This window comes from Pelobates fuscus, chromosome 6 (genome assembly GCF_036172605.1).
Source record: "Pelobates fuscus isolate aPelFus1 chromosome 6, aPelFus1.pri, whole genome shotgun sequence".
Lineage (NCBI taxonomy): Eukaryota > Metazoa > Chordata > Amphibia > Anura > Pelobatidae > Pelobates > Pelobates fuscus.
In genome coordinates, this window is record NC_086322.1 from 279,231,130 (window position 1) to 279,258,095 (window position 26,966).

At 41.6% G+C, this 26,966-nt stretch overlaps 1 protein-coding gene across 1 annotated transcript; it reads right to left on the bottom strand.

Moving 5' to 3' along the window:
• Positions 1-297: 297 nt before the first annotated feature.
• On the bottom strand, positions 298-26,740 carry P3H4 (prolyl 3-hydroxylase family member 4 (inactive)). The gene is made up of 8 exons (XM_063459247.1): positions 26,471-26,740; positions 24,672-25,227; positions 20,068-20,217; positions 19,444-19,615; positions 18,232-18,360; positions 16,129-16,274; positions 8,539-8,625; positions 298-764 (listed from the first exon to the last, which is right to left on the bottom strand). The coding sequence occupies exons 2-8, from the start codon at positions 25,146-25,148 to the stop codon at positions 621-623; spliced, it is 1,305 nt and encodes a 434-aa protein (XP_063315317.1). The 5' UTR covers positions 25,149-25,227; positions 26,471-26,740; the 3' UTR covers positions 298-620.
• Positions 26,741-26,966: the final 226 nt, after the last annotated feature.

Consider the following 26,966-nt stretch of genomic DNA (forward strand, 5'->3'; position numbering starts at 1 on the left):
CATCCCAAATACTATAATCACTGCAGCCACCCCAGAGTAATTTGTCATATAGTTTAAGAATAGTTTAACAACTTACTTGGGTCTTCCAGGAGGCAGGTGCCCAGGGGAACCTAGGTAAGTTGCCAAATGTACGGACACTCCGTTTAAGTTTACACTAACACAAGTAGTCTTTATTTTGTTATATGAATAAAAACTGTATCCTATTTTTTTATTTTAATGTAGAATATGGAACCTTTCAAGAAGATAAAGGGTACACATCTGCTAGGAACTGTTCGCTGCAATACGGACATCATTGTCTTAAAATGTGACTTTATTTCCCAGGAAGATATTTGGGTAACACATTCGAAAAGGTACTTCTTTCAACGACAAACAGAAATATGAAAAATCCCAGCTGGCCAGCATTAAACTGTTTACAACTTTGGAATAGAGAGTCTCTGGTACCCCGTTCCTCAAAATTGAGAAGTTTTACATTGTGTGCACCTTGGACAATGTTGGGTCCCGTCTTTGGAGTGCATGATTGGTCTCCAAGAATCGATACTTTTAACTCATTCTATACTCTGGATGAGCTTTCTTTAAAATACAGAGGTTTTCACTTAATCCAATGAAACCTCAACGGTAGATCAATATCCTTTCTCTGCCACATCTCCTTTAGATTTTGGCTCTGTCCAAAACTCAGCAACGATTCCTTCTTCATAGTCTCCAATGCCTTCAAATTCACTGTCAGATGGGACTGGCTCAGTTTCCAGTTCTGCTCCAACTTCCATCTAGAACAATATTTAAATAAGAAAAAAAAAATGTATTGCGCAAAGGTGTCATGAAAGATTCGTCAGGGTATTTTGCAAGAAACTCGCTATAACACCTGTAGATTTGTAAGTTAACAAAACTGTGGGGACAAATCTTAAAGGAACACTAAAGGGTCAGGAACACAAACATGTATTCCTGACCTTATAGTGTAAAAAATACTATTTAGCCCCCCCTACCTCCTTTAAATATAGTAAAAATTCACCTTATAGCTGCGGGTCCGCCGGCACTGGTTCCGTACCTGATCCACCTCCTTGGCTAACATTATTAGAGTTGATAATCTCAGCCAATCACAATGCTTCCCCATAGGAAAGCATTGGATTGGCTGAGATCATCAATTCTGATGATCTCATCCAAGGAGGCAGGACGGGGACAGAGCTAAACAGTGCCCTGGCCAATCAGCATGGCCTCATAGAGATGCATTGAATCAATGCATTTTTATAAGGATAGTTAAGTGTCATCTGAGGAGGTGTTCCTAGGCTGTAGTGTAAACACTGCCTTTTCTCTAATAAGACAGTGTTTACTGCAAAAAGCCTGCAGGGACTGAACATACTCACAAAAACAACTACATTAAGCTGTAGTTGTTCTGGTGAACATAGTATCCATTTAACTCAGAGCAGACATGGCTAAATAACTCACTGCTTGATGTACAGTGCTGTACCCTACATCATTACAGCAAAGTAGTGTAAAACAGTTGGCGATTTGAACAACTGACAGTCTAAACTCTTTAAACTATAGGTTTAAATATGCACCCCAAATGTCATACATCATCACCACTGGGGGGAAAGTTTAAAACAGATCGTGGATATGGTGGTATACATAAACAGAGCCTACCCAGGTAGTCACCTTGTGTAAGTGCTGTTTACTGGGTCTTCAGGGAAAGTGGCCCTGGCTTGGCCTCATATATCCAGAGGGTCCCCATGGAGGCAACTCTTATATCTGTGCTGTTTCTTGGCACTTTAGGGATTAGAGGCTGGGCCTACAAAAATATTGGCCTAGTGAGCATAAAATTAATCTAGGCCTGCTTAAGCAGACATCTTCCAAACCGCTGTGAAGGACAGGAAAAAGACTGCCTGGTGGGAAGGGGATGGATCTATTTATCCCAATTTCAGAGTTCTCTCTCCTGTCCTTTCTGCTGTGAGAGAGCTAACCCATAAGTAAATGCTGCCATGTATAATGACCAGGAAAATATAAATGGTACCATTATTGTATTGTACCCCGCCCCGTCTAGCAGGTGGGAGTAGGAGAGCAGTTTGGGTCAATGCTGAGGTCTCACTCACCCCGTAAAAAATAAAATATTTGTATGGAAAGCGGGGAAAGTGGTTTAAATATAAAGATAGGAAATAAAAAGTATGGTCTAACACTCTCCACATATAATTGAGTAATAGAATTTGGGGTGGAACAGCGCTACAGTACTGATCACAGAGGTGAAAGGAGCTGCACACCTGAGGGGAAGGGCAAGCCTCAAACCCTTCAATAAATCTGGGAGCAGGAAACAACAAAAATACAGGGTGCGCTAGGTGGAATGGGAGGTAATAAAAAGACAAGTGTCTGAAAATACACAAGGGGGTCTTGGGTAGGTCTTCTTAGGTTCTTGATAAGGTCCTCAGTGGTTGATATGAAAAACAAAATTAGACAAAACGGAAGACCAATAGTTCACAACCGTTAAGGATAGTGTCACGGACAACACAGAAGAGAAAAATGCCAACTCACAATTAGTAGAGCTATGCCCAGCTCTAGGTAAAACAGCATACAGTGGTATTTGAAACTCCCCACATGTAGGATATAGCTGGACAATAGGTGATTCTTCAATACTTTGTACAACGACTCAAATGCGTGTCAGCATATAAAAAACATGAAGGAAAAAAGCGGACCAATGGTACAATAATGTATGACACCTGCAGCTACAGACAAACACTGAAGTCCTGAGAGTGCAAACTTACAATAAAAATAGCTATAACCAGCTCTGAGTAAAACAGCATACAGTGGTATTTAAACTCCCCACATGTAGGATATCCTTCTGGTGATGTATGGAGTGCAGGATTTATGAAAGACAAAAGCACAAAAGAGGGCCCATAGTGTTCTCAGTGAATAAAATAGTGCAAAAGGTAAAAATGAAACGTACTTACAATAAATAGAGCAGCCACACTGCTCTATGAACCAGGCGTGAGTGGAATAATCCCCACTTAAGGATTTCTTTGCAGTACTGGATCTTTAAAACAGTAGAAAACAGCCAAGATAAAAGTAACAAAAAAATAAAAATAGAAGGACTGACCATAAGAATATAGGTAGTCTAAAAATACTTTAATAATAACAAATTTGTAAAAACACAACGCGTTTCGCCCAAAATAGGCTTTTTCAAGTGAAGACAGATACTCCTGGCTGGTTACATTATATAGACAGCAGTAATGGCTTGAATTTGAAAATTGGCGCCATAATGACGTCATTAGCATGTGATCGCGATCACATGACATGTACATATATACAAAATAAACATAAAAGATACAGAATGATCGTTTTACATAAATTAATACTTAAAATGGTTACAAACCCTTGTATAGTGCTTATAGACTATTAAAAATTACCTTTTATTTGACAGAAAAAGAGAGATATAAATGAATCCAAAGGTGAAAGGTCGCAAAAGCGCGGCCGTGGGTGGGGTCAAATGTAAGAAGTGACCGAGGTGCAGTATGGGGAGTGAGGTTGTGATCGCGTCCCACATAAAGGGCGTGATCTAAAAAAGGGGGCGGCCCTCGCAGCCGAAATAAGGGAATATGGTGTGATCGTGGCGGCCATCTTAGTTGTGGGCAAAGTGAGGGAAAGTGTATTAGATAAAATATAAGTGCTATTTATAGCAATGTGGATGTATAATAGGTTATAGCATTTATATAATGAAGGTGAATGTTAAACTTATACAATTTAATAATATTATATATACAATTGATGTTTAAATAAAATGTAATACAGAGCAGATATAAAGTTGAAAAAGGCAATTTGATGGTTGTTGAAATATATCCTAAGGTTATATAACATTATAAGTGGAAAAAATTGCAAAAGAGAACAGATGTTTATAATTAATATATATTAAAAAGTTATAGTTATTAATTAGGAAAATTTATAAGAAATTAAAAAGGTCAAACTCTGCATTTAAACCGTTAGGGGTAAGTGTCTTGAGATTAAAAACCCATTCCATTTCTGATTTACCTAAAATATTCTTAATGTCCCCACCTCTCCATGGGATTGTACATATTTGGATAGGGGTGAATTTTTAGGACACTTGAGTTTTTTTGGTGATGTGTTAGAAAATGTTTGAGACTGTGTGGTTCTCAAAACCATTTTGATATTGCGACAATGTTCGGATATCCTGGTCTTTAGATTTCTGGATGTCATACCCACATACTGGAGGCCACAAGGGCACTCCAGTCGGTATATGACATTTTTTGTACAGCATGTGATAAAGTGTTCTATATTGTAACTTTTATTTATTATATTAGATTTAAATTTGGTGATTTTATTTGGCACTGACTTTTGGGTGGTTTTACAAACAATGCATTTTTTGCATTTGAAAAAACCTTTGACATTAGATAAAGTGGATGATTTTTTTAACTTGGTTTTGGTGAAGTTTTTGGTTTAAAGTGTCTTAAAATTAGGGGCACCACGAAAAATTATTTTAGGTTTTTCGGGAATAATTTTATTTAGAACAGGGTCTTCTAATAAAATGTGCCAATGTTTTTTGATGGTTTTTTTTATGTCTCTATTTTTGTTATTATAGTCAAAGATGATGGGCAAAAGTGAGGTAGTATTTTGAGTTTCTTTATTTTTATATTTTAAGAGGCTGCTTCTGTCATTGTATTTTACTTTAGTGATAATAGTGTTAAGTTACTTAGTGGAAGGTAGCAACTCCAATATTCTCAACAAACAAGAATTTAACTATCTATATAAACCATATCCTAAAATTCCAGTTATCTATTTTCTCCCTAAGATTCATAAAAACGAGACCAATCCCCCGGGCCGCCCTATCATTTCAAGTATACGTTTATCTTCTGGGTAGTGTTTCTCTAAAAATTTGCTTTTTTAAAAATGTAACTCTGTTCATTAAAATCATCATTGAGTGTGCAATTTCTTTTGAGTCTTATAAATTGGCTTTTAGGGGCACTTTCAAGCCAATGTGCGTGGTGGCAACTTTTTTGGTCAATAACTGTGTTAGTGCACACTTTTTTAAAAAAGGTTTTAGTGTTTAATTGTCCGTCTTTAATAAAAATAGTTAAGTCTTAAAAATGAATTTCTTCCTTACTAAACTCTGAAGTTAAAACTATACCTCTGTCATTTTGATTTAGGTGTTTTAAAAACAGTTGTAGCGAGCTGTTTGTGCCATTCCAGATAAAAAACAGGTTGTAAATGTAGCGGAAATATGAGACCAGGTTTGCCCTCCATTCATGGTCACCCCAAACTGCATCAGCTTCCCAATCTGCCATGAATAAGTTTGCATAGCTGGAGGCAAACCTGGTTCCCATAACCGTACCCCTTTTTTGGATATAAAAGGAATCTAAAAACCAAAATAAGTTATTGTTTAAGATAATCTTAATACCCTCTATAATAAAAATAATTTGAGATTCTGGCGATCTTTTTTCTGCTTTTAGTATTTTAGTGACTGCTTCGCAACCTTTTTCATGGGGAATGATAGTATAAAGGGATGTAACGTCGCAAGTCACCAAAATATAGTCTTTTTGCCATATCAAATCTTTAAAAAAGAGAAGGAGGGACATGGTGTCTTTCAAGTAGGATTTCATATTTTTTACAGAGGGTTGAAGTAAAATATCAATGTATTCTGACAAATGGGATAAGATAGAGTTTATACCTGAAACGATAGGGCGGCCTGGGGGATTGGTCTCGTTTTTATGAATCTTAGGGAGAAAATAGATAACTGGAATTTTAGGATATGGTTTATATAGATAGTTAAATTCTTGTTTGTTGAGAATATTGGAGTTGCTACCTTCCACTAAGTAACTTAACACTATTATCACTAAAGTAAAATACAATGACAGAAGCAGCCTCTTAAAATATAAAAATAAAGAAACTCAAAATACTACCTCACTTTTGTCCATCATCTTTGACTATAATAACAAAAACAGAGACATAAAAAAACCCATCAAAAAACATTGGCACATTTTATTAGAAGACCCTGTTCGAAATACAATTATTCCCGAAAAACCTAAAATTATTTTTTCGTGGTGCCCCTAATTTTAAGACACTTTAAACCAAAAACTTCACCAAAACCAAGTTAAAAAAATCATCCACTTTATCTAATGTCAAAGGTTTTTTCAAATGCAAAAAATGCATTGTTTGTAAAACCACCCAAAAGTCAGTGCCAAATAAAATCACCAAATTTAAATCTAATATAACAAATAAAAGTTACAATATAGAACACTTTATCACATGCTGTACAAAAAATGTCATATACCTACTGGAGTGCCCTTGTGGCCTCCAGTATGTGGGTATGACATCCAGAAATCTAAAGACCAGGATATCCGAACATTGTCGCAATATCAAAAATGGTTTTGAGAACCACACAGTCTCAAACATTTTCTAACACATCACCAAAAAAACTCAAGTGTCCTCAAATTCAACCCTATCCAAATATGTAAAATCCCATGGAGAGGTGGGGACATTAAGAATATTTTAGGTAAATCAGAAATGGAATGGGCTTTTAATCTCAAGACACTTACCCCTAACGGTTTAAATGCAGAGTTTGACCTTTTTAATTTCTTATAAATTTTAAAATAAATTTTCCTAATTAATAACTATAACTTTTTAATATATATTATTTTATAAATATCTGTTCTCTTTTGCTATTTTTTTCCACTTATAATGTTATATAACCTTAGGATATATTTCAACAACCATCAAATAGCCTTTTTAAACTTTATATCTGCTCTGTATTACATTTTATTTAAACATCAATTGTATATATAATATTATTAAATTGTATAAGTTTATTTAACATTCACCTTCATTATATAAATGCTATAACCTATTATACATCCACATTGCTATAAATAGCACTTATATTTTATCTAATACACTTTCCCTCACTTTGCCCACAACTACGATGGCCGCCACGATCACACCATATTCCCCGATTTCGGCCGCGAGGGCCGCCCCCTTTTTTAGATCACGCCCTTTATGTGGGACGCGATCACAACCTCACTCCCCATACTGCACCTCGGTCACTTCTTACATTTGACCCCACCCACGGCCGCGCTTTCGCGACCTTTCACCTTTGGATTAATTTATATCTTTCTCTTTTTCTGTCAAATAAAAGGTAATTTTAATAGTCTATAAGCACTATACAAGGGTTTGTACCCATTTTAAGTATTCATTTATGTAAAACGATCATTCTGTATCTTTTATGTTTATTTTGTATATGTGTACATGTCATGCGATCGCGATCACATGCTAATGACGTCATTATGGCGCCAATTTTCAAATTCAAGCCATTACTGCTGCCTATATAATGTAACCAGCCAGGAGTATCTGTATACACTTGAAAAAGCCTATTTTGGGCGAAACGCGTTGTGTTTTTACAAATTTGTTATTATTAAAGTATTTTTAGACTACCTATATTCTTATGGTCAGTCCTTCTATTTTTATTTTTGTGTTACTTTTATCTTGGCTGTTTTCTACTGTTTTAAAGATCCAGTACTGCAAAGAAATCCTTAAGTGGGGATTTTTACCTTTTGCACTATTTTATTCACTGAGAACACTATGGGCCCTCTTTTATGCTTTTGTCTTTCATAAATCCTGCACTCCGTACATCACCAGAAGGATATCCTACATGTGGGGAGTTTAAATACCACTGTATGCTGTTTTACTCAGAGCTGGTTATAGCTCTTTTTATTGTAAGTTAGCACTCTCAGGACTTCAGTGTTTGTCTGTAGCTGCAGGTGCCATACGTTATTGTACCATTGGTCCGTCCTTTTCCCTTATGTTTTTGATATGCTGACACGCATTTGAGTCGTTGTACAAAGTATTGAAGAATCACCTATTGTCCAGCTATATCCTACATGTGGCGAGTTTCAAATACCACTGTATGCTGTTTTACCTAGAGCTGGGCATAGCTCTACTGATTGTGAGTTGGCATTTTTCTCTTCTGTGTTGTCCGTGACATTATCCTTAACGGTTGTGCACTATTGGTCTTCCTTTTTGCCTAATTTTGTTTTTCATATCAACCACTGAGGACCTCATCAAGAACCTAAGAAGACCTACCCAAGACCCCCTTGTGTATTTTCAGAGACTTGTCTTTTTATTACCTCCCATTCCACCTAGCGCACCCTGTATTTTTGTTGTTTCCCGCTCACATATAATTGAGTGTTGTTTTATTTAGTAAATTGCAGGAAACCCAGAACTGCGCCTTTTAGCTCACACAGGATCCTTTTTCAGCTAAATATAGCAAAAGTGGGGGAAAAAAATACACCTCATCGTATTGGAACAAATTAGTAAATCATGTTGGTCCTGAATGCTTTAAAAAAAAACAGATTATTTATAATTACAGGCTCTGAACGCGCCTGATTCAGGTCTGTATTTTAGCCGGACCAAACGCCATCAGAAAGCTGAAATCTTGAACAGTTTAACCCCTAACTTACCTCCAGCAGCGATCTCCACTCCCAGCACAAGCAGCATCCGGCTCCTGAATTTTCACACATATAAAGTAATACTCTTATAGGGAGCGTTACGTACCTCGTCATCCCCCTGATTGAGGAAATCTCGGGCAAATTGCAGAAGCTCCTTGTGTCGTGTGGTCTGGTTGTGATACTGTAAAGCCTCCTGCAGCAGGGAGATATAGTCAGTATCTGAGCAATATTAAAAGGACAGCTCATAAATGTCACTCAAATCTACTGACGCAATGACATTCCTTACAAAAAGCTGTAATGTGACTCATCCTTCTCACCCATCAATCATCTTCTACAGCTTCACTCTGTGCATCCATCCACTGTCTCCCCACCCAATCGAAAAACAATGTGTAACTTTGGCTTTCTGTTCCCTCCTAATACTCTTCATTAATGCTTAATACTCCTCCTCTCTCTCCCTGTCCTTCTCATTATTATTATTTATATAGTGCCAACATATTCTCTAGTGCTGTACAAAAGGTGGACTAACAGATAAGCTGTTGTAAGAAGACAAGTTGGACGTACAGAAGGTGGTGTGAGGGTTCTGCTCAAAAGAGCTTACATTCTAGTGATCTAAACTCCCCACTTCTCTGGTTAAATCCTCCCTCTACATTGTCTGCATTGTCACACATTTATAAATCCCACAACGGCAACTAGACTAGCAGTTAGTAATTTTATATTGGTACATTTAGCTTTTATAAACCAAAAAGTGGATAGTGAGACAAAACTGATTATCAATTTAGTGCAGGCAAGCCACTATAATTAGGGATGCACTCCCTGTATCCCTTAACCACAAGTGCAAGAAAAAACAAAACTGTATATAAAATACAGAAAATAGGGCGCCACTTATCACCATATACGAAAACTGGATATAATTACCCTCCAGCGAATGGGTAAGAGTATTCACATGAAGAATGTACACATGGAAAATATAGAAAAAGAGAACATCATAGTGCAAACTATTTAATATATAAGTGATAAAAGACACATAAATTAAAACACTCACAAACGATGTGGCACAATTGAAAAAATCAATATGTGCAAAGATGCTTGTTGCCTTAACTAGGCAGTCTGTGGAGGTCTGTGCAAACTCTGCAACCAATATCGACCAGTTGATTCACCATCCGCTGCTTCAGATCTTCGGGTTGATAGCTGCTCGACGCGTTTCGTCTATTTCTATTCAGACTTTCTCAAGAGCATCTTGAATAGAAAAGAGCATCTTGAGAAAGTGTCTTCATGTGAATACTCTTACCCATTCGCTGGAGGGTAATTATATCCAGTTTTCGTATATGGTTATAAGTGGCGCCCTATTTTCTGTATTTTATATACAGTTTTGTTTTTTCTTGCACATTTAGCTTTTAGTCTCAACATCCGTGCCAAGGGCATAAAAGTGAAAACTGCAAATATGGCAACACCCAGTGTTCATAGCATATCTGTTTACTACCATTCTTTCTAACTTTGCAACCTAGCACAGACGTAGGGAGGCAGATATATGGATTGTCAGGCAGAAGCCCGGTTTGGCTTTGGGTTCCCCAGAAATACAGCAGTACATTGTATTCATTTCTAAACAAGCAATGATGACGGGATTCAAGCAGAAAACTAATTTTCTGTTCAATTCAAGATGAAATACAGAAAAACAAACATAGACAATCATGTTAGGTTATAATATAGTTGTAGAAGGTGAAAACCTATGTAGGATGTAATTCTAGCCTAGGCTAGAGGTGCTGTGTGCCCCCGCGCCAGTAAGAGTGGGTTCAGTAATCCCCATCAATAGGAAACATATTCCTGGCGGTGTGTGACTCTATTTGATATTTAGGAACGTAATGCTGGAGATCTTCGAGTAGTGCCAACTAAGTTTGGCATTAGGGTGTGCCTTTGTAGTTAAGATTTGAGTGTTCATACGTGTGGGTCAGCGTGGTGGTGGAACAGTGGGAAGAGGGCTAACGATGCTAAACATCAACTTAAACAACAACTTAATCAACGAAAACAAAAGAGGGATCTGATGACTGCATTACTGTGTGTCCTGTATTGTCGTAATGTTGGGTGGCAATGCAGTCCGTGGGGGTTTTGGCCTCGATGTGCAAGCTGGCGTTGCCGCCTTAAGAACTATGACATGAGGCGTGGGGGTAGGAGGTGTGTGTATTGTAAGACTGGCCGGTGTGCGTGGGTAATAAAAAAAAAAAAAAAGCAAAAAAGAGATTGTCTTCAACGTTATCAATGAAACTGCTATAATTTTTATGCTGGCAGACTCAACTGGGGAGAAAATAGTAGATGACTTGAAAAAATACACACTATTTTCCAAAGAAATATAAAAAAATTCACTTAGTTTCTAAAAACTATTTTCAAGGGGGGCGGAGCTAAGCCACGAACCTGAATGGCCGCATGTTACCGGAGCTCCGGACCAAGCCATTGCAGTCGACCCTCTAACACGGCACAAAACCTGTATCAATGGCACCAACCGGCACCCCTAAATAGGGGCGAAGAGATGGGCCGGAAAACTAAGAAGCCCAAGCCTGACAAGCCCCGGCTAAGCGGAACTATTGGCGACTTATGGCGGCAGGCCTGCAGCAACACAGGCCCAAACATGGCCGACTACGCCGATGACTACTCCGAAATGTCCGACGATCTCACCAGTGGGCCCGACCTACACTGCCCACCCATCTTAACAGCTCCAGCCCAAGCAAGCCCACGAGCGGACAACTCGCCCGTGACCACCGCAGTGATGAAAGAATTGCTGGCCGGCCCAGTTACGCGGATATCTGCAAGGTCTGACAGGTCGCCTAACCACGTTGGAAGCAGACACCTGCCGTAACACACGAGAAACAACACAGCTAACTAAAGCCGTGCAGGACCTGCAACAACTGTCCCACACAACAGACCAACGATTTGCTGACCTTGAGGATCAGAGGAGAAGCCTGAACATTAAAATCAGGGGTCTCGGAGAGGATATCCCGGAGGCGGAGGTACCGCACTTCATGCGACGCCTGCTGGCTTCTCTGCTACCCGCCAAACAGGCCAAGCAGGCAACGCTGGGAGGGATGTTCCGTCTCCCACGTCTACCTAAATCCCCAGCTACAGCACCGAGAGACCTCCTGGTGCGCTTCATGAACCACGGGGACAGAGCAGCGGTCCTCCAAGCGACCAGGACACAGTCCCCATTCGTGTTCGAAGGCATACAGCTAGCATTCTACGCGGACCTCTCGGGGCCGACACTGGCCTGGCGCCGCACCTTGAAACCCTTCACGGCCCTCCTCCGCCTACACAAAATCACCTACCAGTGGAGGCGACCCTGGATGCTCCTGATCCAACACGGCGACACTACAAGGAGCCAGTGATCTTCTGCCAACCCTGGGACTGCCACAGAACACCTTGGCCGGCGCACCCGGCGACGGGATCGGCGATAAGAGACCCTCCGACAGCAACACCGATCACCCCACGATGGGCGGGAGCAGGCGCACCAACATCGCCAAGAAGGAATAACCCTTAAGAAGCCCCGGGACTCAACACTACCTAGCACTCACCTCCTAAAAACCCCAGGGCCACATGGACACACTGTTCACAGTGACCGTGACTCTTCCTTTCCTCACCCACTGAGCCTAACTATAAGTTCATTCCCCCCCCCTCCCTCTCCCCGGGGTAATGGGGTACACCTTTCTAACGGGAGCATGTAGCTCAAGAACCCACGCACCGGGTATAGCTCCCCAGCGGTCCTAGCAGGAAAACGGTACTATACCTAACCTATTAAGTCATTTAGCTAACAGCCTAACAGCCCCTAGCAACGCCGGCCATACCGGCCTTATGACCAAGCCACTAGACCCCCAGGCTTACGTGTTAACGCTGACACCCACTACCCAAAATAAAATTCCCTCAGCTCATGACCCTTGCTTATTTAATTCTTTATTTTGGTGTGCATGGTGATTAGTACATACAAGCTCATGGTGCCCCAACAGCAATCCTCGAGCATTTAGTCCAGCATTACATTAGGAGCAGTAGGGTAACGAGCACATTTTTATATATTAACAGATTCATAACAGGAACATTCTATCAGATTGCGTATAGGGTATGGTTAGTGGCCATTTAGTCACAAGCACTTACTGCCATGTTGTCTGAGATACGTAAGCATTTTGTGGTGGCTGGAGTAAGTAGTATGGTACGTTTAACCGCTATTGCCTCTCATGATGGGTCTGCCATACCTTTGTGTACTTAAGCGTGAAATACATGAACATGCAAGCAATCCATGCCAAGCTTACTGGTTAGCTAAGCAAACTTATAAGAGTTTAACAAGATCAGTGTAACACTCCACAGGTACCTATACATATACATCAGGTTTGGGAACAGTGATAGACAACATCTACACCTGTTCAGTTGCCTGAGTTAACAGAGACTAATCAGCGGAGAGGCGAAGTGGTTTATTATAAGTATCTGTCTATACTGCCTCTGTGGTAAGTGTGAGTGAGGATATACAGTTAGGTACATGCTGGGCTGATGGCCCTTGCTTATTTAAACCCCACACGAATGTCACACATTGGTCAAGTTTAACGTTATGTATAAACTGTATTGTCTACACTGTTACCTCTCTTCTGTAAAACTCAACGGTCACACTGAATCCATGACCTGAGTCAAAAATAAAGAATTAAAAAAAAAAAAAAAACTATTTTCAAATGATTATCTTCTCACTTTTAGGGTTCAACATGCCAATATACACATTCATTATTTCCTAATTAAAGTGTTTTCCTCTCATAGGAAGAATCACCTTTTTATTTTTATTTTTTGAAACAAAGCTTATCTTTAAATGTATGCATAAGGAAAGGTAGATATTACTTGTAGAACCTTCAGGCTGGCCAGTATTGACAAATGGTGAAGTCTTAGTCAAGCTCCACGGCCTTTGTCAACTTTTCCATTGGCTGTACTCACCTCCTTCCAGCTCTGCGTTACTTCCGGAAGTGAAATGTCAATGACACTCGGTCTTGACTCTATTGCGAGAGTCAACACAGGTACATTGGAAACCTTGGGCTTCAAATGATGTGCACGCCCAAGGAAGGGCAGAACATGGAATTAGAAAAACAAAGATGGTGGTGTCATGAAAGAAGACCCTGTGGGACTGGCGAAAAAATAAGTTGCACTGGTACTGGAACCTAAAATGCTTGTGGGGAGGTTGGGCTGCAGTAAGGCATCCCTGGGCTAGAGCACCCAATTACTGACAGAGCAGGTTTTATCATGTTCTAATGGTCCATTTGCGTACTTGACATTGTGTTAATGTGACAACAGAGGGGGCGTGGCCTGACTACCGAGCGAGCAGGACGCATGTTGAAGGAGCTCCTCGGGAAATAGAAGGAAATTGGCCAAAAAACCTGATACCTGCAGTAAATAACGGCAGCACCCGATCCCTAAAGGCACGGGAGTGACCGGGCACCAATTTTTATCACCCAGCTGCGAGCTTTATGGGCTCCGACGGACTCTGCGGCCTGCTGACCACACTGAGGCGGAGGACGCGGCCGATCTCCCGCCTCACCTACACATCGACGACGGTCTTGGCTACACTTCCCCCCCTTTGGGCCGGTGGGGGTTATCCCGGCCTCCACAAAGCGACAGACCACGAACAGGGGCAAAATAGCACCAATAACTGAACCTACAGACCGGCATGCTGGCTACTAAGATGGCCGCCGCACGTTACCCAGAGCCGCGGGCCTCACACGAGGACAACATATCGAGAGCATTTAAACGCTTTTGGGCGCAACTATGGGAGAAACTCGACGACCAGCCACAAAGACTGGCAACAGTAAACCCAGTACATAAACTGACAGCGACAAAAGCACCACAACCTGCACCAGTAAGTGGCACGAAGAGGCGGACCAGAATGAAGAGACGGAGGACGGCACGGAATACTCCTAACCGTCCTACTACCAGAGCTCACTCGCCTGGAACCCGGTCCACACAGGTGAGAGTGCACTCACACAGCTCTCAACCTCGGACAACGGGCACTCCACGGAGACACCGACTGCCAGCTCACACTCTCAGCGATCAAGCCCAGACCACCCACGGCACCCAGGCACGAGAGACACAGTCAGCCCAGGTACACCACAGGAAGCAACAAAGCAATCCACAATGGTACCTACCAAGAGGCACGTGTACAGGTCCAGAGCAGAGCGGCGGACAGCACACCCACAGACTGGGAATAGGGTAAGCGGGTCAGAAGACCCGGACTGCCTGATGGTCAGCTCCGGTGATGATCCCGGCACAGACAACCCCTGAATCCTGATACACATAGTGGACTCATGTAAACAAATCTATACCCTTGGACATAGACTTTTGCTTAATAACGTTAGCCCTAACAATAACTTCGACCAGGCTCAGCCAGCCATACGTATACTACATGACCACGGAACTCTGCACACCATCAGGAGGGCCACCCACTATATCTAAGGGACTGGGCATGTAACTATACAGAAACGAACGCTACCCTGCCTCTACCCACATGCTATTTTTATTGCTTATATGTTATAGTTGCACGATTTCCTTTTGCTTGTTTTTTAGAGAACCAGGTCAACTACTTAGCCAAATTACCTATATACTGCATACTCACTGATTGCATGCCTAAACTTGCCAATCTATTTAAGCAAACGTTTAGTAACACTAGCGACACTGCCACGGCTCACTTTAAAGGTTTTCTCCACAACACACACCATAAAGTTATAATCGCCACTTTATTACATTAGAATATACTAACCGTGTTGTAGACTTGCCCACATTAGTAACTTAGGGTAACGCAGTCGACAATAGTTTATGCTCACTCTATAGCAACACTGTAATTTACCAATTCTGCGTACACATCTTGAAATATCAGTCGCAAGCTGTCAGCTAGCATGTACAGTTGTTATTGTTTCTTCACTTACTGACAAAAGGGTAATATGTCTAACCTAGCTGTTTTAAGTCCTCTGTCTATTACCGCTATATTAACGTAAACTACATTGATGATCTTGGATAATAAGGCTACACCACTGTCTCAACACCATGTTTATGTCTAACCGTGAAAATGCTTATACTAACCGACGTCTTTAGCAATGTTTAATCGATTCTAATCACTTCCATATATGTTAAAATCATAGCACGTTTATTGTCTTCAGCTGGATGTATCCGCCGTGGCCTAACACAATAGACGAGCAAAACTAGCTTGTACTTATGTTTGTACTTAATATGTTTGAATCGTAAAAATGTTCCAAGCTTGTTCTATTCATACAAAAAATGTGCAGTATATTCTTGCCATAACAATGTACACCATTGAAACGCCTGTGACTGCTGTTGTGGCACCACAGGTTACTCTGTTAAGTATTCAAATGCACAAAGAAAAATAAAGAATTAAAATTAATGTGACAACAGAAGCCTAAAGAACAAAAACAGCACAATCAATTTTTACTGTGGTATCTTAGCATATATCATCTAGGATACATATTTTAGGATAAGTGCCTTTTTACATTTTCTGTCCCCCTGACTTTCATGATGTGATCAAAATTTAGATCAACAGAATGCAAAGATATAGAAAGAATCGATAAAAAGTCTGAGCATTGCGTAAGCAGGAGTGACCTTCAAACTAACCCCGTAAAACCTCTCTGAAGGTTATGATGATAGTATTGATCTGTCACGAACAGTTAGACCTTCTCACCTTTCTAGGATTGAAATCCGTATCCTCCAAATCCCATTTCTCTTTGTAGAACTTGTAATATGCCAGATTCTGCTGCATTACTGTGTCCGCCGGGTCAAAGAGCATGTAGCTCGATACGCACTGCACTGCATTCTTCACATCGTTTACTGGGGGGGGGGGGGGGGGGGGGGGAAACAAGTTTATATCAGTAGGTGATTTGCACACAAACTCCTTAAAATGTTCTATAAATGTCAACTTTTGTAAACATGTATCTAGTAGGATGACCAGATGGCCTCATTTTTATTTATTTTTTTTGAATAATCATTTTTTATTAAGGTGTGGACAAGATAAAGCTTAGGCTCGCAGGCCCGTATTAATAACAGAATGCAAGAATACAATGTGAGAACAGTATATATCCAAAAAGAGATTACATTCAGGAACAGTTTCAGTTTCAGTGTCAGTTTACATCAGATATCATTGTTCAACTGTAACAGTTGTCCTCAACAGAAATTGCAATGCTGTTTCGTGTTAATACCGTGTGTATCCAATTGAGCCCAGCAAGAACGAGATCAATTGAAGACATACTAATGTCCATAAGTAAAAGAGAGATACAGACAAAAGTCCAAATAGGAGAATAACAGAAAAAAGGAAGCCCTACCTTTCATAATTCTAGGGGTAACAGTAAAGAAGTATATACCAAAAAGAGGAAGGTCAGAACTAAGAGAGGCTGCAATAAGTCAGTAAATTTAAACTGCTAATAAAGCCAAAGAGGTGCTGCAATAATGTCAGCCTGCTTATGCAGATCAAAAAAGCCAAACAGGGTGATATAAATCACAAGCAGAGATAGGAGAGAACCACCCCCCCCCCCTCCTGCAAAAATCCCCAAAGCCAGGGGGTGGGGCCTGATCATCATGGCGGAGAGTTGTGTTTTCCACGAGCTCCCACACGATCATAGCAAAACAAGCGAAATATGGCCCATTCAAGCGACACAAACAATAATCCCAGACACCCACTTGCCATCCACGACAGTGGGCACACAACGGGATGTCATACGACCCAATTGGGGTCAACTGAACCCACGACCGAAAATGCGGCCTGGTATGCGGCGGGCGGGGGAGGCGGCCGCTCCCTTGACCCGGAGGTACCTTGAAGCTGCTCACCGCACAAGCAAACCCTGTTTCCCCCCCCCCCCCCCCTCGGACCGGAGGGTGTGATCCCAGTCCACCTTGGGGTGGCGACCCCGAGACTGCTGAGAAGAGGAATAACGCCAATGAAAGCAAACAGAGACCTACCTAAAATGGCGGACTATTCTTTTTCCACTATTCTATGTCCATAAGTACCTTGAGGTTGTATGTTTACAAACAATAGGCGTTTAAAATTTTTGTCAATAAGTGTGAGAGTGTGGTGTGTTGTGTTATGGTCCAAAAGGGTCTGTTTATAGGTGGTGGTGGAAGTGTGTTAGCATAGTACAAAACAGCTAATATAAGAGGGAGGAAAATAAAATAGTATGGGTTATAATAGTTTAGATTATAGTGTATTAAATATCCCTCCATATTGCATGATCCTCCGTACGTGTTATCCCTGTCCTCAGTGCATGGCCTCATTTTTCAAAGCTAGGTTTCTTCGTAGTATTTGTTCCTGGCTCCTGCATTTAAGGAACTCTCTTGACATCTTAGACAAGTGAAATGGAGTTTTTTTGTTTTTTTTGTCAAAGTAGATGAGGGACCCTAACACACAAAACCCACACACGGCAATAATTATACACACTACAGGTCCATAGAATAGGCTGACACAAAAGGTTACTCCAAGCACCATGACCACTTCAGTAATTTGAAGTGGTCATGGTGCCTGGAGTCTGTATGTGCAGCCTTTTACTTTTAAATCTCCAACTAAACTGCCAGGGATGATCAAGTGAGGTGGGGGTTCAGTTAATATAGATATAGAATTTATTTTTTACATTTATTTTGTGTGTGTGTGTGTGTGTGTGTGTGTGGGGTGGGGTTGTCTATGCGAGAGTAAGGATTCCAGTCACATACAGAGGTGTGCCGATGTGTCCAGGACTGTGTCTGTCTGAGAACGTTTTCGTAATGTATTTAATATTCACAGTTGAGAGTCAGAACTTACACTTGTAATACGCAAACTGCAGGTAGTGATACATTGTGGCCACAAACTTTTGAACAAAGTAGCCCCCGACATTAGGAGTGAGACTGCCCTCACACTCGACTTTACACTGTAGGACGTCCGCCAGATGATCTAAGAAAGGAAGGAAGAACAAAGCATTAAAACACCAAAGCCATTTGGTCCATTAAACTTCTTTAATAAAGCATGCTGGGCGCTTGTGTGGCTCAATGAGTGGACGGTGGTTAGGAGGCTATGAAGAGGATGAATGCTTTTAGTTGCACTTAGAAGGGATGATGTATCTGCTTTTGATATGGCGAGCATATTAAAATATTTATTCAGCTTTAGTGGATTGACATTGAATGACATATTATCTATCTATGAGTGTAATCTGAGTGGAGACCAGGAGATGAAGGTCCAAGTCTACAGGGTTGACTGATATATGACAGATAAACAACTGCTCAATAAAGTCTAATCAGATACATTTTAATAATTAACCCCACAATTTGGTGTTTACCCGACGTGTTGAGGCAGAGCAGGTGAAATAATAACCATATTAACTGAGAGCGTGTGGATTACGGACCAATAGAATATCTCACAGATATTACTGGACTGAGCTTGGGACAGGAACGATCTGTGTGAAGCTCACATGTTCTGGTTATGTAATGTCCTATTCTACGGACGTGTGTCTCCTCAGAACCCCAGGGATACAAGGGTTACAAGTGAAATTCTATTTTCCACTAGGAATAAAAATCTGGCCAAGTAACCAAGCAACTGCTTTTTTTCTCCCTAATTGAAATCTACTGGTATTTTTCATCATACCATTTTTACTCTAACTTGGTTTCTAGTAAAAATGTTAATTTTTAACCCCTTAAGGACCAAACTTCTGGAATAAAAGGGAATCATGACATGTCACACATGTCATGTGTCCTTAAGGGGTTAAAGCTGGTATGGGCAATGATAATTCCTAACCTTATAAGTATACCCTAAAGCACCAAAACAACTTTAGCTTAATGAAGCCGTTTTCGGGTATAGATCATGCCCCTGCTGTCTCACTACTATACAGCCCTAGTCACACCTCCCTGCATGTGATTTACACAGCCTTTCTTAACACTTCCTGTAAAGAGAGATCTAATATTTAAACTTATTTTATTGCACATTTTGTTTATTGCAAAATTTCTCAACTTCTGTTTTCCTACTAGGTCTTTAAAATCTTACCTGCAACTGCTGGATAGAAGTCTTTGAATTCTCTCATTTCGTAGGTGCCCTCACATCCTGTCAGACAGCTGTCGTATGCTTTATAATACAGCGGCAACGCTTGCTCCATCTCCTCGATACTGCGTCTGAAATCTCCCGCATTGTAAGATTTTACGGACTTGACAAAAATTCCCTGCGGAAGGAGAGAACAATTAGTACTCATGTGGTAATGGAGTCTCTATGACATTTCAAACTTTTCCCACCTGAGTTAAATGGTAACTCCAATTACCATAATTACTGCTGCTTTTAGGGTCTGCATGAAACATTGCAAATACAGAGTAACCTGTGCCGCCGATCCTGTTCTGGGTTGCTAAATGTCAATTCACTGCATACCGGCATGAGACAATTCCAGCTTCTTCCTCGCAAGCTGTGCTGCCTACAACGGGAAGCTTGAGTGTCCCATCCTTTTGTCCGTGCCCACCCCACCAGTCTCCCTCACAGTTTTTTTTCTAAATAATCCTTAAGACCTTCAGCTGTGCATGGGTACAGCTGTTTCCAAATCCAAGCCAGAATGGAAGCAATAGTCACCGGCAGCTGTGAGGGCACAGGGCCCCAGCAGGCATAACAATCTCTCCTGTTTCTTACCTCATAAGGTTGGGCCTCCAAATCGATTAGAAATTCATCAACGTCCATGAGAGTTTTGTAATACGCCATGTATCTCGTGGTCATCTCGTGGGAAGGATTCTTCTGCAGGTATGTGTGTGCGGCAGACACCGCTTTCTCCAAATCATTGATCTAGAAGAATTCAGAGAGATTACATAGTTGACGTAGCTCCTACGAACATGCGCTGGTATTCGCCAAGGCCGTCCAGATATTAAAACGCACCCCATGCGACTTTGAGCCTGCTCCACACTTACATCCATTGAATCTAAAAAAACATTATATATTAAACTTTTATAGCCGGACTTATGGGACCCATTCACTATTAAAAAAGTGTGGTAAAATTGTACAGAGGAGACTTTTCATCCACACATTTAAGACCTATAGCATAACAATGAGGTTTTCAAGATCTCGGCTTTTATGAACCCCTGAAGGACACATGACGGAAATGTTCATGCTGACCTTTTACGTCTGAAGCTGTATCCTTAAGAGGTTAAAGCTGATCTATTGATGTTAATTGGAAATTTGTATTTTTTTTGTACAAACTGCAGAACGATGACGCATATAGTTGAGTTTCTGGGTTTTTCGATGAATTGTCATTAGCTAAAAACTTACAAATTCAATGTTTCACATGGTCACTGGGTTCTATTTCAATAGACTTATAACACAATCTACTGTATAAATTGATCCAATGTGGCATACTTTATGGAGCGGACAGATCTACGCGAAAACGGAAAATAAAATCAGCCCATGTTTCAAGATACTGGAAATTGGAATGTTTATACACATACACTTTATATAAATATTTAAAGAGCTCATAATGTATCAGATACAAGGCAGTTCATTAAATCAATAAGAGTTACGTGGTGAATGTTTGGAATGGGTAATGTATGGGAGTGTGCTATGTAAAGATATATATTATAAAGGCACAGCTAGGCACTGCACTGAGCGCTTGGGGCACACATTGCCCCAGGTTCAATGTGCATCCCATGGCACTGTACGTAGGAGTTTGGGGCAAGCTTAGTGCCATGGGAACTCTATCTGTGGTTATTGCTAATCTAGGGGGACAGAGTATCCTGCAGGTAATGGACCACTGTGCATAAGGGGTAGGGTAGGCACAATACTAATGAGTTACTTTCACCCCACCATATCCCCTGTTACCCCTCTACAGCCCGCCCCCCCACTACAGCCCCTGTCACCCAAGTATAGTCCCTATCACTTCCCCATAGCCCATGTCACCCCTCTATACCCTGTCACCCCACTACAGCCCCTGTCACCCAAGTATAGTCCCTGTCACTTCACCACAGCCCATGTCACCCCTCTACAGCCCCGTCCCCCCACTACAGTCCCTGTCACCCAAGTATAGACCCTATCACTTCCCCATAGCCCATGTCACCCCTCTATACCCTGTCACCCAACTACAGCCCCTGTCACCCAAGTATAGTCCCTGTCACTTCACCATAGCCCATGTCACCCCTCTATACCCTGTCACCCCACTACAGCCCCTGTCACCCCACTACAGCCCCTGTCACCCAAGTATAGTCCCTGTCACTTCCCCATAGCCCATGTCACCCCTCTATACCCTGTCACCCCACTACAGCCCCTGTCACCCAAGTATAGTCCCTGTCACTTCACCATAGCCCATGTCACCCCTCTATACCCTGTCACCCCACTACAGCCCATGTCACCCAAGTATAGTCCCTATCACTTACCCATAGCCCATGTCACCCCTCTATACCTTGTCACCCCACTACAGCCCCTGTCACCCAAGTATAGTCCCTGTCACTTCACCATAGCCCATGTCACCCCTCTATACCCTGTCACCCCACTACAGCCCCTGTCACCCAAGTATAGTCCCTGTCACTTCCCCATAGCCCTTGTCACCCCTCTATACCCTGTCACCCCACTACAGCCCCTGTCACCCAAGTATAGTCCCTGTCACTTCCCCATAGCCCATGTCACCCCACTACAGCCCCTGTCACCCAAGTATAGTCCCTGTCACTTCACCATAGCCCATGTCACCCCTCTATACCATGTCAACTCCAGTATAGCCCATGTCACACCACTACAGCCCCTATCATCCCACTAAAGCCTTGTGTCACCTGACTATACCCACTATCCACCCCACGATAGTCCTTATCCCCCACTACATTCTCTGAGCCATTCATGAGTTATAAGTCCAATTCCACTGAACAAGTAATGAGCTAAAGAGCTGGAGCCTACTCTAAACATTATTATGTCCTAAACCCACGCATTGTTTGGTTAGTAGAGAATCCTCAGAACCTCAAACCTAACCTTCACCCACGGTAATAGGAAGTAGCAGTATCTTCCTTCTAATTGGTCAAACCCACCACCATCCCACGTTCATGCCAGTGGCGAAAGGGTAAGCTGGTACCACTGCGAGTGCCCCCTTGAGTTCACATTTTATTAACATGGAATCCACACATCCCTTACATTTGGTGGCAACTAATGTTTGCCTACAAAAATATATTTGTACTTGCTATTAAAGAGTTAATAGTTAAAGGTTCTGAGCGTTGGGCTCATTTTATAAACTGACCAGGTCACATTATCTGCCCGTTAATGTGCTGCGCAGATGTTTTTGTAATTTATTTCCACTCTCCTTAAGTGAAACGACATAGGTAGCTCATCTGGTAGAGACACATAACAGGCATGTGTGAGAGCAGGGGGGGGGATGTGTAAACACTTCAGGCATATTCACTGAATGGGGACGTGGCAAAGCCCCTACCTCGACTGTATCACATTAACTGCAATTCCAGAGCATGCAGACTGCCAATAGGAGCAGACACAGGCTTAGAATGGCTTGATGGGGACAGTAGAAGAAACAAAGAACCAGTGAATATATTTTAGAAAGGGTGGGGGTGGGGGTGGGGGTGGGTGTCAAGATTTAACCATTCTGCTACCAGAGGAAATAATATGACTAACGCAATGAGAAGAGTTTATAGAGGAAAGTGACAGAGCTATTTACTAAAGAGTGAGCTTTTAGCAAATCAAAGTGAATTAAAATTTTGGATCAATATATGCAAATTGAAAACATAGGTAGCTCTGGGATTTAAAAAAAAAACTGGATTAAATTTACTTTGAATACTACCTTCAGTTCCTGACATATCACAGTTAAGTAAATAACACTAACTATCTAGGGAGCTAAGATTAAGTCGCCCAGAGACAGATTTATCCTCCTCGCTGCCCAATGGCCAGTATCCTCAATGCACACATATATATATATATATATATATATATATATATATATATATATATATATACACACACACACACATTGGTATAGTGGGGTGACAGAAGCTGTAGTGGGGTAACACGGGCTATAGTAGGAGAAAAGAGGCTGTAGTATAGGGACTATTGTGGTGTGGATAGTGGGGATAGTCGGATGGCAGGGGCTGTAGTGGGGTGACAGGGGTTGAAGAAGGATGACTGGACTATAATGGGGTGACAGAGACTATATTCTGGTAACAAGGGGTTTTGGTGGGATGGGTTATACTGGGGTGACAGGGCCTGTGGTGGGATGACAGGGGCTGTAGTGGAGGGACAGGGACATCAGTGGCCTGAAGTGTCAGGCTGGGCATATGTCATCTGTCGGGCTCAGCCACACAGCAGGAGAATGGGCTGACTGGCTGATCTTTGATCTCCCCACCAACCATGCTACTCTCCTCCTGTCTGGCACCATAAGGCTTTGTTGGCCTTGTGGTAAATCCGGCCCTGTAGGTGCCCAGTTACAAGATAAAGGGGTGTAGCATTCTATATTTTATTTTTTTCACACCTTACATATATATATATATATATTTGTTAAATAAAGGGATAAGTAAAAATAATATTAAAAATCCCTGGGTAGAAACAGTTCCTCTTTAATCTTCACTGGTGCAGCTGCAGGGGAAATGTCCCAAGATTACGTAAGTTTAGGGAAGATTCATTAAGACTTAAATGTCCCATTTCTGAGAAGGTTCGGCAAACTCATACTGATACAAATGTCTTTCTAAAGCATTTATCTCAATGGGAGGCCAGCGATAGGCTGAGAGGGGTCAGCTGATTCTCTCGGCCTATCGCTGGCAGCCAAACCCAAGCCTTCTACATTGGTGCCGGTGTTGGAGCAGGAGGCGGCAGAGAAGCAATGCGGATGGGAGCCGTCAAGAAAACTTCGAGGTTAACCTGTTTGAAAAACAGTTTAACCCCACAGTGTTCAGGTCCTCCAGACACCATAAAAACTTCATCGCAAAATGAAGTTGTGATGGTACCAGAGTTATTCTTTCATATATATTTGAAATTCTATTAAACAGAAATGGCTAAAACAAAAAAAAAGGTTTCTGAGCTGTCTAAGTGGTGCAAAGTGTAAATATTTTTTTTACTCTTTCTGTATTTAGGGGGGCTGTACCATGTTACAGATCATATAGCCTCATAAAGGCAGGAAGAGGATTAAATTATACTGGTGGTGGAACTTCCTGTGAACCTCTCCTAAGAACAGGTTACCAAGTACAGTACTGCCCACCATGGTGACACTCTGGTACGTTTGATATGCTATATCCACACAAAACAAAATGGCTGCCAGAATTAAGTCTTACCTTGAAGTACGCATAGTGCAAGTACAGGTAAGGGTCTCTTCTCTGGAACACCTTCAGGATCTCCTGGTCAGGATAAGGCTGCTGAAATACAGGCAGAGTGGCTTTACACTTCCGTAGACAAACAGCCCTGGAGAGCACCTGTCCAAATAACTGAAGCTCAATACTCCACTCCTGGGTTTCCTTAAACGTGTCTTCCTCTTCAATCCCTGGAATTGGGTGTTTCTTATTGCTATCCACACAGTTCTGACCACAGAAAGACTCACTGTCCTGGAGTAATCTGTTCAGTCTTAGACTAGCCTCCAGTGCACGGATGGCATCTCTCCAGGACTCCTTCTCGTAGAGTTCCAGGCCCTTGGCATAAGTGGGCTGCAGTGGCTTAATCTCTGAGCGAGGGAAACCCCTAAAACTGTACTGTTCATACTGAGCCCAACAGGGAAGGTATGGGAAAAGGACAGAAATGAAAAGTGGGAGCAGCATGGCCGGTTACTGGATGTGATGGACCTCAGTCAAATGAGCAACCAAATACGACGTCAGGTTTGAAGGACCTGAGAAGACCCTGAAAGAAATCAGAATAAGGACAAGTCAAAATCAAAGCATGGAGCTCAATGAGTCTGACCCAAAGACCTCAAGAGATTGGTTCCTGCTAGCACTAAGTCAGTGGTTCTAAACCCCTAGGTTGAGACCCAAAAGTTGGTCCCCATGCATATCGACAGGTTACATCATATCCATCAGTTTCTAGGTAACTGCCCACAATGAATGGCCTATTACAGCAGCAAAGACTTCTTCCTCTGAGCTGCAGAGACCATTGAGACACGTGATCAAAGTTATTCACCAAACTGACAAAACTCTGAATTGTAATAAATTGAATGGCACAAAGTAATCTGAAATTACCGATCTAGAACAAATGACATTTAAATTTTAATTCACTACAATTTGTTCTTTTGTGGATAGTCCTGTAGGAATGCCCTAACAAATAGGTTTCTAGAATATGTAGAATGTACTTTAGAATGTCTTATAGTAAAGATGAAAAGTGGATCAATGAGCTCATTTTTTATTGAAGTGTCTGTCGAGACAATGGCACCTGCATCATCTGGATAGCTATCAGAAAACACTAAGCACCGCAAGTGGACAACCTCCGGGTAAACTGCAGCTCCAAAATGCTGGCCAGGTCTGTAGATGGAAAACAGACGCTAAAACTAATGGGCTTCGAACTGCACCAAACTTCGAACTGCACTGAACGCAAATCCAAATGGCAAGAGTTAGCCTGAAATAGCTACGCTCTGGCCGCAACTGAGTTTGGAGAATTTTTCCAAGTCTGCACTTTTTGCCAAACTTTGCAATTCAGTTTTCAATTCACTAGAAATCAGAGTTTAATGAATATACCCCATAATGAATATGGCAGATATATTTTAGACAATCTCATATGCATTCCAGGACAACCCTATGCACACTGGTAAAATACAGACACAATATATATAGTATATACATACACACACACACTACATATATATATAAACAGACTATATATATATATATATATATATATATATATATTATTTATAACATATTATTTTATATATATGTCATCCTAGGGGGAACGTTCTAAAAGTATTGGAGAAAAGTTCTATTGGTTACCATGGCGACTACTCCACTTTTAGAAAAAATATATATATACATACTTTTTTCTTTCTAAAAGTGGAGCAGTCGCCATGGTAGCCAATAGAACGTTTCTCCGATACTTTTAGAACGTTCCCCCAGAATGATTCTTTGTATCGAACCCCGATGTATCCACACTTTACCCCAGACTGCAGGCTGTCTGCAGCTCCTCCAATGCTGGAGGTCCTGCTGGCTCCTTCCGGTCAGTCAGTCCAGGGGTTGGGGGTCTGTGCTGGGCTGAGCCCCCCGATCTCGGCAGTAGTGAGATGGACCCAGTGCCCGCAGTCTGAGTGCTATGACAGTCCAGCCAGGGAGAGCTCTCCTAGCCTTAGTTCTGGTAAGTTGGACCCACTTCAGGACAGGGAGTGAGAGCTACTCCTGGGATTCCGCTGGGTCTTAAAGACTCCACCTCTCTGTTACTCACTGACACAATGATTAATACATTCCACCTTAGACAAGGAGTTGTATGCATTAATATATATCGAATAATGTGACATTTCACAGGAAAACAACTTTAAACTTTCTAATAATTTAGCTGAAATGTTCTGGTTATCCAGAATGTTGGTACTCATTTTACTACAAAAAATTGATCCAACCAATGTGGCACTTTGACATATCGGAAAAGGAGGCTGGAACCGA

Coding starts and splice junctions, on each gene's coding strand:
- P3H4 (XM_063459247.1), bottom strand. CDS start 25,148: ATGCTGCTCCCACTTTTCATTTCTGTCCTTTTCCCATACCTTCCCTGT. Junction 19,616..20,067: donor TGGAGGCCCAACCTTATGAG/GTAAGAAACAGG, acceptor CTCCTTCCGCAG/GGAATTTTTGTCAAGTCCGT. Junction 8,626..16,128: donor CGGATTTCAATCCTAGAAAG/GTGAGAAGGTCT, acceptor TCCCTGCTGCAG/GAGGCTTTACAGTATCACAA.